This window comes from Cyprinus carpio, chromosome A15 (genome assembly GCF_018340385.1).
Source record: "Cyprinus carpio isolate SPL01 chromosome A15, ASM1834038v1, whole genome shotgun sequence".
NCBI classification, from domain to species: Eukaryota; Metazoa; Chordata; class Actinopteri; order Cypriniformes; family Cyprinidae; genus Cyprinus; species Cyprinus carpio.
Genome location: NC_056586.1, coordinates 9,840,901 through 9,854,874, shown reverse-complemented (window position 1 = coordinate 9,854,874; position 13,974 = coordinate 9,840,901). Strand labels below are relative to the sequence as shown.

The 13,974-nt window shown below is 35.6% G+C and overlaps 1 protein-coding gene across 12 annotated transcripts in view; it reads left to right on the top strand.

The window, feature by feature from the left end:
• The window catches only part of LOC109104259 (teneurin-4), a 216,645-nt gene that overhangs the window by 52,526 nt on the left and 150,145 nt on the right, over positions 1 to 13,974 (top strand). For all 12 annotated transcript variants that reach the window (XM_042770962.1, XM_042770956.1, XM_042770964.1 and 9 more), the window contains exons 2-3: positions 9,650 to 9,936; positions 13,349 to 13,621. In XM_042770962.1, the coding sequence (XP_042626896.1) occupies positions 9,714 to 9,936; positions 13,349 to 13,621 (496 nt within the window). In that variant the 5' untranslated portion in view covers positions 9,650 to 9,713. The remainder of the gene's footprint in view (positions 1 to 9,649; positions 9,937 to 13,348; positions 13,622 to 13,974) is intronic.

The window sequence follows — 13,974 nt, the reverse complement described above, 5'->3', positions numbered from 1 at the left end:
TATGATTAAAGTTAGCATGAAATTAAAATTCATGTTTTTTGTATATGCCTGTTACAGGTTTTATTGTGAGTGTTTTGTCCGTGTGTGTGTGTATGTGTGTGTGCATGCATATTTAATGTCAAATGTAATAAATAAATTATGTAAAATTAACAAGTTGATATTTAAAACTGTTTATCTACTAAAAAAAAAAATTACTTAAATATAACAGTAAAATAATACATAAAATTCCATAATACATTTTTTTTTTATTTGTGTAACAAATGCGAAAAAAGAAACAAGTTGTCCAGATGTTGCTTTTAAATATGATTAATCACTTTATTATTATTGTTACATTTATTGTTTTTAAACATAAATTAAATAAATGGCTTTAAAGACATCCATGTGTTGGGTGATTTGAAAAGTCACTGAAATCATTATATACAGTAGTGGCCAAAAGTTTGGACAGTGACATAAATTTTGTGTTTCGCAAAGTTTGCTGCTTCAGTATTTGTAGATATTTTTTTTTTTCATGTTTCTATGGTATATTGAAAAACAGTGATAAGCATATCATAAGTTTTAAAGGCTTTGATTGGCAAAAATATATAATGAGTCAATATTTAAAGTGTTGACCCTTGTCCTTCATAACCTAATAATTCGCTCTGACGTGCTGGATATTAGCTTCTGGACCAAATCCTGAGTGATGGGGATCCATTCTTGCCTCAGTTCTCAGAGTTGATCACAATTTGTGGGCTTCTGCATGTCCACTTGCCTTTTGAGGACAGACAACAGGTTCTCTATGGGACTGAGATCCAGGGAGTTGCCTGGCCACAGATCCAAAATTTCAGTGTAATGTTCTTCGAGCCGCTTCTTTATCACTCTTGCTTTGTGACATGGTGCTACATCATGCTGGAAAATGCATGGATCATCACCCAATTGCTCATGGATTGTTGGAAGTTGCTCTTGCAGGACGTTTTGATACCATTCTTTATTCATGACAGTGTTTTTGGGCAGAATTATACTGAAAAGCAACCCCACAAATGGATGGTCTCAGGATACTTCACTGTTGCCACAACACAGGACTCATGGTAGCATTCACCTTTTCTTCTCCAAACAATCGATTTTCCAGATGTCCCAAACAGTTGGAAGGCCTTTCATCAGAGAAAATCACTTCTGCTGTCCAATCCTTGTACTTCCTGCAGAATTTCAGTCTGTCCTTGACGTTTTTCTTGGAGATAAGTGGCTTCTTTGCTGCCCTTCTTGACACCAGGCCGTTGTCCAAAAGTCTTGGCCTTAATGTGCGTGCAGATGCTCTCACACCAACCTGCTGCCATTCCTGAGCAAGCTCTGCACTGGTGGAGACACGATTCCGTAGCTGACTCTTCAGGAGGAGATGGTCTTAGCGCTTGCTCGACACTCTGGGATGTACTGAAGAATTCTTCACTGCAGTCGAACCTCTCTCCTTGAAATTCTTGATGATCTGGTTGATGGTTCTTTCAAGAGCAATATTCTATGTAGGAATTTCCTTGCATTTGAGGCCATTTTGATGCAAAGCAAAGAAGGTTGCACGTGTTAGAGGTAACCAATGCTAACAAGAACACAATGATTGGAAGCCCTTCTTCCCTCCTTTTATAGCAATCAATCTGCTCTTACAATCTGTTTAGTATTATATAGTATTATAATGATTTTAACTGACTAGTATTAATTCACACTTTCACATGTGCTGCTGATATGATTAGTCAGTTAATGTTAGATGGTCATTTTGTTTCAGGATCCAAACTTTTTTTGGTGAAAAGTTCATTTTTTGGCCAATAAAGCTTTTAGCAATTATTTAAAATGCATCTGATCTCTCTACACAATAATCTAGAAACAATGTGAATGAATACCACAACAGCTTAAGCAGCAAACTTTGCAAAAGTTTTTTTTATACCTTTTTTAATCAAAATATCTTTTTTTTTTTCTTCTGACGAAACAACAGGCTTAATGTATGCTGAAGAAAAGATCTGTCGCTACTTCCATTTTATAGTGACTTTAATACAATTGACAATTGATTTCTTTATTTCAGTTAAAAGTTGCACTCCTAGTCCAACATACTTTTGACTTTGACCACCTAGCAACCACCCAAAACACCCTAGCAACTGCATTAACATGCTGACAGCACAAGAACACCTTTGGAATGGCAAAAGAACACTGGCAACCATCCAACACTTTATTCATGGTGGGTTTCTGAATAGAACCCTTTGCATTTCCTTCAGAAAATAGTTTTGTTTTTCCAGACCTAAGGTTGATTTCATCCACTCACACTCTCATAGTCCTTATTTATTTTGCCTCTAATCCACTTCTCGGCTCATTTGCTCTTCAAGGATCCAGTCAAGATGATGTATTTCCTATGCCATAGATGCGATCCGTGATGTTCCGTGAAGTTCTAGCATCTCTTGGGATGTGTTAACACACACACACACACACACACACACACACACACACACACACACACACACACACACACACACACACACACACACACACACACACACACACACACACACACACACACACACACACACACACACACACACACACAATCCTACGCATTGACCAGTTCTCTCCATTTCCATGTACATCCACTTCCACTGGTGTTTTTATGACTTTGTCACCTCATGAAAATGATTTAGAGTCTTATTAATGGATAAGCAAAGTTTTTGATGATCGCTGTGATACAGTGACATTCAGCCATATTCGTAGCTCCTGGTCAAGGTCGGGGAGTTCCATTTACAAGGAAAGCGAATAAATGCATTTAAACTTCCGACCCCATTTCAGAAAGCTGGTTATTTACCGAACCAAACTTAATGTCCCATCGCCCTGAAACCTACACGTCCCAGCGATTCGCAAATGGAAGATTCCTGGGCTACTTCACTTTACCTTGAAGCTTTTACACATTCTGCTCTAAATGCTAGTGGGGTTCCTTTTTGATCCCAGATGGAGACGGTCTCTTACGCACACGCATGCACACATCAATAACAGCCTCCGCGCCAATAAACTTCTCACTCTCGCCCATTGAAAGCAAACCATTCTGTTGACCCAGCAGGCTTTTCAGCACAGGACAGGCATGTGAATGAAGCTCTGCGAAAGGAGTGGGGGTACTCGCCTGCAGCTTTGAGCACACTTTAAAACCTGCAGGGACACAATAGTGAACCTACTCGCTGGCTCTAACTCTGCTGTTGTTGGCCTGTAAGTGATGTTGAGTAGGAGGACCTCAAAAACTGAACGGGGATTGTAAACAAGCTTGTTAACTTGCACTAGCATGAAGGATAACTTTGGAACATCATTTTAGTCTAAGCTTGATTCATTCTCTTTATAGTTTGTGAAATGCCAAAACATGAATTTCCAATGTAGGCTTTGATAAGAACATCCTCGCACTTGTTTTTCTTCCAGCTTTACATTTCTGAAGATCCTTTAAGGTAAAATGTGTGATTTTGTGCTATTGTTTGAGCCAATGTCGCTCTGTTGGACTTGTTTTGTATCGTGTAAATAATTAAATGTTCTTCAGTAAGCTTTTGATCTTTGGTAATTTTTTTGTTTTTAGGAACCAAATTCTATCTCATGACCGATGTCATGTGGTTATTGACCCCTGAACAACACTGGTTGATTTCATGTAAGCCTCTTACATTTCAGCAGGCTATGTTGCATCTATTTTCATTTTATTTTTTCCCATGTTGAATTTCCTGATCGATCTGACCCCTGCTGCATTAGCATGTGCCATTGGGTCAGTTGGGAGCAAACCTGCTGGAACTCTCTGTCTGATCTTTCTTGCTCTGTGATAGATGAAGTCCATTCAAACCACAGAAGACAAAAAATTGTCGTTAAAGGGATAGTTCACCCAAAAATGAAACTTCTGTCATCATTTACTCACTCTCGAGTTGTTCCATGCCTGTATAAATGTGTTTCTTTGGGTCAACTACTTCTTTTAGATTCGACTCTAAATTCTTGAGAAATTTTATCGACACCTTCCCAGTGCAAATTAAATAAAAAATTGGGTATATGAATTTTTATCTAAAACAAACAAACAAACAAACATAAATAAATAAATAAATAAATAAATACTTCCTTGATTACACTTCATTAAAATTTGGGTGTCAGTAAGATTTTTTCTATTGAACAAATTTAAAAAGATGTATTAATATTAAATTCATCAAAAGCAACAGTAAAGGCTTTTGTATTGTTTTCAAAAATATATATTTTTAATACTTTCTATTCATCAAAGAATCCTGAAAAAAAAAAAAAATTTTTTTTTTTTTTTTTTTTTTACAAAGGGAGCCGTTTTGTCCCATGTGTCACTAATCAGTTGTAAAATTATCCTGTTTGCTAGTTTGCCAGCTGTTCCAAACAAGTCTGGAAATTTTCTTTTTCGTGTCTGTGTTATGGATCAGCGAACCATATTGATTGGCGTAATGCTCTGAAAGGTTTATATGTTATATGCAGTGCCATTTAATCACCAAAAACAATTAAGAATGTGGACAAATAAAGACGCTAACAGTTCAACAGATAGATGACCACGCTGGCATTCAGAACTCAATAGCTTTACTTTCACACTGTCACACACACACACTAATTGTAGCAAGAATAGGCCGAAACCATTTGCATATAGATGGCACACTTTTATCTCAGCCATAGTAGGAGGGCTCTATAAGCCACCAGTTTGGACATGGAGCTTAAATAATACCACAGCAGGCCTGGGACCTTGTATCGCCCTGCCTGCTCGCACTCTATACTCAGAGTCTTGGGCTCTTTTATGTTAAATTGCTATACTGGTCGATGCATTTATGAATTTATAGAGAGAAGTAAATGATACACCATAGTATCACTTTCCTTTTTACTAACAAACCATAAAACATTTTGTACATGGCATACAATAATATTATTTGAAAGCTGTGAAAATTCCCACAACAGTGTCATTTTTATAACATCTCAAATTATGTATAGTCAGAGTATACTCTGTCCTGTTGAGGCTTATTTCTTAGCTAGCATTTTAAATATTCCACACTTTTTGTATTATTTGATAAAGTTAGAGCTTGGAAAGTATGCATTAAAAAAAATTGTTCCTCAGAGTCGTTAACTCTTTAATGTTAAGCTGGTTGTCGCTGGTTGGCGCATTTTAGTTTAGAGAAAAGTAAATTATTGTATTAATTTCCTTTATACTAACAAAAACATTTTAAAACCTTTTTTAGGTCATGAACATGATAGTAAATTCCCGTCACAGTGTTGCATTAATCACATTGTATTTGATAGTTTTCTTTGGTGGAAATGACTATGACATTCTAAAATATATTTGGTATAAAATCATAGACTTCTTTGTTGTGTTAAGGCTAATTTCATAGCTAGCATTTTATGTATAATAAATACACACTATTAAATAATATTTTCTCATTTCCACCACATCTCAAATGTCATTCTGTATTAAAAATGTTATGTGGTGAAATGGACATGACATTTTAAATATTTTTGGTATAAAATCATCAAATATTTTGTCTCGCTTTGTCATTTTATATCATAAATGCACACGGTTAATTCTTCAAATTGTTGCATCATTTAATGAAGTTACAGCTTTATTGTAAATATTAAACAAAAAACATTCCCTTCACAAGTGATATACTATACCTTGATTTCTCTTTCTCTCCTTTCATCTCAAGCTCTCCAATGACACTCTTGTGTGTAAAAAAAAAAAAAAAAAAAAAAAAACCTGTGGGATGTAAGCCTAAAAGTAAGCAAGCCTAAAATCGATACAGAAGTCATTTCTTAAATGTTGAAGACATGGGAAAAATGTTTGTTTTAATGTAAGCTTAATGTTTAAATGAATAAATAAATTTAAAAAGTTACAGTTTGTTAGTTTTAATAAAAATAAATAAATAAATAAATAAATAAAAATGCACTGGAAGAAATTTGGTATAGGACTTACTTATGCACTGGAAGAAATTAAAAAAACGCTGGAACATAAAAGTGCACAAAGTTGAAGAAACACCCATAAATTAAAGTTCCTTGGTATTACCAACATAATCTATCTCATATTAGACATCTGACTCCAGTCTGGCATAAAACGCCCACATTTAATTCTCCTTCATCAATTCCCAATGGATAAAGTCCTTCATTGCAAAACCTTTGTAAATATGCTTTTAAAACTAGAAATACTGTATGTCCTATTACAGCAGGAAAAACAATTTTGAATGCTATTTCATGATGACTTTAATGACATTTAACCAAGACCCTACTTTCTCCATAACAGATGTTCAAACATGCGTTTTTCTGATCCATATGTTGAAGTGTCAGAATGTTACTTAATTCCCTTTTCTGAATTTTTTTTCCTGTGCTTTGCTCCAGCTGTGTTTAAAATAAAGGGAAACCAAAGGAAACGAAGCAAATCCTGAACAACAGAGAGCGTTTTCGATAAACAATTCAATAACATTTCATTAAACCACTGAATACTCCAGAATATTGTTTTATTTGTTCAATTGCAGCTTACAAAATAAACCTGCCAAGATCAATATATAAGATTGCCAGTTTTAACAATATACATAAATATCATTCCTAAAAAAAGCAAATTGATCAATGAATGAGTTACAGGTTAATAAGGTGTTCAGTCAGAATATTGATTGCTTTATGTGTAGCTCTACCTACTGCTCCACATAATTGCGTATTAAAATTAAGTTTATTTTTTTTGTTTTATTATTTTATTTTATTATTTAAGTATTGCTGACTTCTTTCAAAAACATTAATACATTATCAAAACATTAACCATTAATCAAAATAAAAAGTTTGGGGTTGGTAAATAAAAAAAAGAGAAAAAAAGTGTATTAATTACAATAGATAACCATAAACAAACAAACAAACAAACAAAAAACATTGTCTGATTTATTTCTTATATATTGAGTCCCCTTTACATTCTGAGCACCAGTTCAGCAAATCCAAGGACATAAATCAGGCTTTTGTCAGCTTTATTTAGTCATATGTGTTTTTTTTTTTTTTTTTTTTTTTTTTTTTTTTTGCCCACCACAGGGCTCCTGGGATTAGGTAGGAGCCGACATCTCTGACTTTTTCCCCCTGATTATTCATACAGCTTAAAACACTATCATAGAAAAACACACAGAGAGCAAAAATAGTTTGCTCTTGAAGTTCTTCATAGAGAAATGTCAGTCAAACGCATCTTCCCTTTCACAGATATGTATTTGCACTAGACATCAGCTGTCAAAGCGAAAGTGACGGCTGTTGCTTCACTGAAAAGATGGAAAGCGTTCCCATGGCCCCAAAGGTACACCCTTGTACACGCGGGACCCCGGATATTCAGGAGCGTGGCATATGCGCAGAATCTCCACACTACGTTGAGATTTCATTGAAGCGAGGCTTTTGGGAATTAAGACAATGCACTTTAACAAAAGCCCTTCAAGTGCTGCCATAAAGGCTCTTTTGTCTCTGTATGAATTAGCATAAGCTAGAAGATTCTTTCTAAATGCTTAAAAATTAGTAACCTAAAAGCAAATTGTTTGGCGATTCCGGCCCGGCAGCTGAAGTGCTCTTGTGGGTCTTTAGGAAGAAAGCAGTTGTTGTCCACAACGGAGGTCCTGGAGCAGAGGTCTCCAAGTCATTAATCACGGCCATCTTTTCAGCTGCCAGTTCATACAAAAGATGACCCCGACTCCACAATGGGCCTGGCAATAAAGAGGCTGTTTAATGGGGGGGGGTTAGATATAGTTTACCGTGGATTATTGCGGGAGTGCAACACATTTATATTACAGTGGTCTTAAAGAGCTTATCTGCTGGGAAATGCTGAGAGTGAGTCAGCCATATTGTCCCACTCGTACTGTTGGGTTTTTTGCTTTAAGAGGATCTAGTACCAAATTCCATTATGATTAAGCCTTCTATTTTTGATGTGTGGGTTGACTTGTGATTCTTTTATTTATTTATTTATTTTTACCAGCTTAGACAGAGACTGAGACTGTGGCCATTACAGATAGTAAACCTTGTATTGTCAGAAACACTTGATGTGGATCTGAGCCGAAGTCCAGGAAATGAACTGAATCAAGCAGGGGAACGTCACTGTCTTAAGTGAGCCTGAGAGAAAACAATGACCCAACTTCTAATCAACTTCATAAATCCACATCGACATGTTTAAGTCCTCCTCCGCTGCTCCAGTGCTCTGTGATATCCTGTCCGAGAAAAATCAGGGGACCTATAAATCGATGCCAGGTTGTGTGATCTCACAGGGGCACTGTGCGCCTACACTAATATATTTCTCTCCACGCATCCATTTTGTTTTTAACACTATGCTACAAAGTGTGCGCCTACACTAATATATTTCTATATATATGCATACAAGCTTGCTTTATGAATGCTGTTTGCTTTGTAATGAGGATTTTAGGATGAGGCTGGAATATTGGGGCAGACGATGATGTATTTCTTTGTTCCATAGAATGCAAAAGGAGATATTTTGCAGAATGTCCAGCCTGCTCTTTTCCATACAATAAAAATAGGTGGTTATTCTCACTATTTATCTAAAGACATAACAAGAAAAAAAGAGCCTCTGTATTCTGTGTTCCAAGTTTTCGAAAGTCATACGATAACTATGTAAGAAAAAAAAAAAAAAAACATATGGCTTGGAATGTTATTCTTTGATTTATTTTTTTGGGCTTGATGGTGTAAATCACAGTCAATTTTTGTTGTATGGAAAAGAGCAGCTTGAACATTCTGCCAAATATCTGCTGTTGTGCTCCAAGAAAGATTATCGACCCTTACAGGGAAACACATGTGAAACACACATGAAACGTGGTTTTGGAACATTTTCTTGGTGTAAATGTGTGAAACCCATGTGAACAAATGTGGACACATGTGGAAACATGGTTTTTCTGTAAGAGTAAAAGCTTCTGTTTTTAAACTATAGTCCTTCAGGGTCTTGTCACAAAAAAAGCCAGCTGAAAAAAAAAAATAATAATAATAATAATTCTCTCAGTTACCTGTCGTGCAGAGTGGCTCACTAAAATAGCCGGGCAGTTGAATTCTATGAAGAGATATGTTTAAATGTGAATAAAAAGTGCTCTTTTGTATTTTTATGTTGCCAATATTTTATTATATTTTTGTTAAATTAATTATATCATTTTTAAGAAGATTTCTGATATACACTGCTATTCAAAAGTTTGGGGTCAGTAGGATGTTTTTAAGAAATTAATACTTGTATTCAGCAAGGTTGCATTAAATTAATCAAAAGTGATAGTAAAAACTTTCTGTTTATCAAAGAATACTGAAAAAAAGCACAACTGATTTCAACATCAATAATAATAATAATAATAATAATAATACATGTTTCTTGAACACCAAATCAGCATATGCGAATGATTTCTGAAGGTTCATGTCACATGAAGCGCTGCTGAAAATTCAGCTTTGCATCATAGGAGTAAATAACATTTTATTAATATATATTAACAGAGAAAACAGTTACTTTAAATAATGCAGCCTTGGTGAGCATAAGAGACTTCTTTCACAAACTTTCAAAAACTACAGATCCCAGACTTTTGAACAGTAGTGATGTTTAAGTTTTAATTGTAGGTTTAGCTGTAAAGAACAGCTAGATTTCAAAAAGTGGTATTCATGCTAAGCAAGTCTTTCTGTCCCCATCTGTGTCCTCTTGCAGAATTGTACGGACTGAACTGGCTTCTTTCCATTCCTTTGATGTTAAGACAAGAGACAAGGTTGCCATGGAAGTGAAAGAACGCAGACCCTACCGCTCCCTGACCTCCAGGCGAGACACGGAGTGCCGGTACACCAGCTCCTCGGCTGACAGCGAGGACGGCAAGCTCAACCCCAAGTCCTACAGCTCCAGCGAGACCCTCAAAGCTTTTGACCAGGACCCCAGATTGGCCTATGGCAGCCGAGCCAAAGACGTGGTGCACCATGAAGCCGATGAGTTCAGCAGGCAAGGTGAGCGGGACTAGATTTCACATGTCGGATCTTCTTGGTGCATTTTAAAACAGAAATGTGTAATTTCTGTGCCACTAGCCCCTCCAAATGCAATTCCAAGACAGAATTTAGTGATTTTATTTGGTGTTTTTTCAGACTTGGGTAGAATTGCACTTAAGTCTGCTTGGCTTATGGTTATGCATGGACTCCGGTTTGGTTTGCATTTGCTGTGAAAGCAATCCGGCCTAATTTGAAGAAGTGAACTGTTATTGATGACATTATAATTTGCCTATTAAAGTATAATGCATTTCTGATTGCTGCATGTCTCCATAGAATTTACCTTCGGCCAGCAGCCTGCATTTTTCATATCTGTTTTACAGCAGACAGACACAAAATCCATTCTGTGCATTAAAAGATTCACCCTCATGTTGTTCCAAGCTAAATGCTGTTATTTTTTCTGAGGAACACAAATGCATATTTTTTATGTTTATGCTGCTGTTTTCCATACAACAGTTATTGGCGACCAGGGGCTTTCAGACTCCAAATAAAGAACATTAAAAGCACCATGGTAGTGGTCCACATTACTTTTGTGCTATATTTCAAGTCTTCTAATGTTGTGCAATAGCTTTGCTTTAGAACAGGCTGAAATTAGTTCCATATACCCAAAAGAAAAGGAAGTTTAGAAAAGAAAAGAAAATGTCTCCTATTTTCCGTTGGAAAAAATCAAGCACAACAATTTGGATCAATATGGTTGTCACCAAACTTGTCACCTTAAATATTATTATTATTATTATTATCATTATTATTATTAAGAAATTATCATATTTTTTTATAACATTTTTATTTTTTAATTAATTGTATTTTTTTTTTCTTTCAGATTTTACAGTACTACTGCTATAGTATGTAGTGACATTTAGTATTACATATTAAATATAAAATTTATTTATGAATTTGTTGAATTTTTAGAATAAATTATTAAATAATAAATATTAATACTACCTCTACTACTACTAATAATAATCATTCAAAAAATATTATTATTATTATTAGTAGTAGTAGTAGTAAATAATATTAATGAATTTGATTATATATTTGTAATTTTTACAATTTTGCAGTACAATAATATTATTACTGGAGTATATTGTATTATTTAATATCTTTAATATTTCTTGAATGATTTTCATATTTTTTATTAAAATAGTAACATTTTAAAACAAATATAATAATAATTATTATTGTAATAATAATTTTATTTAATTTTTTTATTATTTTTTGGTTGTTTTTAATGGGTCCCATTAAAACAACAGTGCGAAGCTAGCCTGAGACAAGTGAAGCAGAGGGAGATTTATTTATTTAATTTATTTATTTATTTATTTATTTATTTATTTATTTTTAAAGCTGTTAAAGTAAACAAATAAATTCAATTTTACTAAGTTTTTAACCCTAAGGGACTCAAATCACGTTTTTCCAACCCCAATGAGTTTGCATCCCTGGGGTTAAAAGAGAAGCGAACAGCATTGTTTTGTTTGGATTTAAGATTTGTGTCTTGACAAATAAATGTTTAGCCTTAGAGCTTAAATTTGGGTCAAGAGTGCCTAATAATGCTCCTTATTTGACTGCTGCTATAATAAATAAATTAATGAATAAATAAATAAATAAATAAAAGTAAGAATATAAAATAAAAGAAGAAAATATGAAAGATTTTTCAGCATGATGATTCCCCTAAATGAAGTGTCTTAAAACTTTTGATGGCAAGAATGCAATTAAATCGTAATCATCTCTGATACATGACCTGTGTGCTCATTAGTTTCTTTTGAAGTGTGGAACGCTGCACCCTTGATCATTTTACTTGCCTGCTTCATATTAAAGCAAAGCATATGTGAATCTATTACATGTACTTGTTAACATGAGACAAACTATATGGAGGGGCTCACCTCGCAGACTCGAGATCCGCAGCACATCTTTCAAATACGCTTGAGAGACTGATTGCATTCGAGCAATTAAGAGAAACTGCGGTGACGCTTCGATCAATCGCTAATATATTCCTGCCGTTCTGAAAAAGCTGTATCTAAAACCAGAGAGATAAAAGGAAAGCTGAATGCGGTGTTGTAGCTTTGCCATTAGCGTTCTGGGACTTTAATGGGGGGGGGGGGGTGCCGTGAATGCTGATTTGCTGATGTCTTTTATGACCTTCTAATGTGTCCAGTTGATGGTGACCTGAAAAAATATCCACTTCCCCTCCATGAATACTAAATGCATTGTTGCTTTCAGCCACGCTAACTATTATCGCGCTCACTCTCGGGCATAAATCTATAATTTACCATTGGCTTCATCTAAATGCCTTCTTCTTTCTTGTACCTTTGGACTTTTCCAGACACAAGTGCACTCTGAATATGATGTTTACTGAGTTTTTGCACACTCAAGTGGGTTTGAGTGTTTCATTTTGAATCTAAACTTCCCATTAGGCTTTCCAAGTTGATTACATATCGGCTAGTTTCATATATTGCATGTTCTCTGTAATATTTGATGTCGTATATGAGATCAGGTGCTCTGTAAAAGATGTTCTGTTGTGATAAATAGTAATGACATAATGAGCTGCCTACTTAGTGTTTTAAGACGTCGTAGTTTCACATTTTAGCCCAAAGGCTTTTCTGAAGGCTAAACAGTTAATCCCAAAATATACTTAAGTTTTAACAGCAATGCTTAGCGTATGTGTACAACACTACTACTACTACTACTAATAAAATGAAAATACGAATTATTGTTGTTATTATTATTATTAGAAATTTCTATCATTGCTTAAAGTTGCTGTATGTAGGATTAACACCAAGTAGGACACACCAGGTATTGCAGTCCAAATTCAAAATATTGGAGAGGGTTTTCTTCACCCAGTCCCTCCTCCTCAGACTTGAGGCACACGCAGGTTGCCAGATTGACAACACAAAAAGGAATGAGCGCACTTGACAATGAATGAAATGAAATACGCTGTGTTTTCTGCCAACTGGCAACCCGGGGAGCTGAAATACAATTGGGTAAACTGGCAGTGGGCGGGTTTCACAAACCAAAACAAAAACCGGCATTCCGGCCCAGAACGCACATTTTCAAAGGAGAATAACTGACTGTAGCATTGTTTTTCAGATAAACAAGTATGTTACTGTAACTTAGCATGTTTCTTAAATATCTACAAACATATTATGGTATTGTTATGCTTCAGTCAAAAGTCAAAATCTTACATATAGCACCTTTAATCTTTGACCTGATGATAGGTTTTTGTAGTAAGGTTTTTGTTATTGTAAAAAAAAAAAAAGTGATGAAATGAAACGTGGAAATTGAATAGGATTTTTACTTCCAGACCCCTACTGTTGCAGTCTGTTCTTGTATGCATAAGACAGGTTGTATTTTCTCTTATTGTGTCCTTGTGTGTTTGTATCAGGGACGGACTTCTCTCTCAGAGACCTGGCTTTTGGAGATCCTGTGCCGCCCCATATGGCAGCATACAGGACAGAAATGGGCCTTCCCCACCGCGAATACTCTGTGAGCGTGGGATCAGACGCTGACACAGAAACGGATGGCATCATGTCCCCCGAGCACGCCGTCCGGCTCTGGGGCCGTAACAACACCAAATCCGGCCGCAGCTCCTGCCTTTCCAGCAGAGCCAACTCTAACCTCACCCTTACTGACACCGAGCATGAAAATACAGAAAACGGTGAGTTCAAATGTCTGTACGCTCTCTTCACAGTTCGACTGAGAGCTGGATTATGGCACCAGGCACAGATGGACGTCTCTAGTATAGCACCATGTCAGTTCAGATTGAATGTGTGATGCCCCTTTTATATGGAAATCATGTGTGGTTTGGAAAGGCGGATTTTGTCGCATTCTAGTTTGGTTTTTGAAATGCTTCTGCTTAAAAAAAAGAAAAAAAAAGAAAGAAATCTCATGAATGCTTATTTATGGAAATGCAATGTAATAATATGATAATTCGAGTTCTGAGTTTAAATGCTATACAAAACGTAAAAGAGTGATGGTATTTTTACCATCCCTGCACATTCGGCTCAAAAC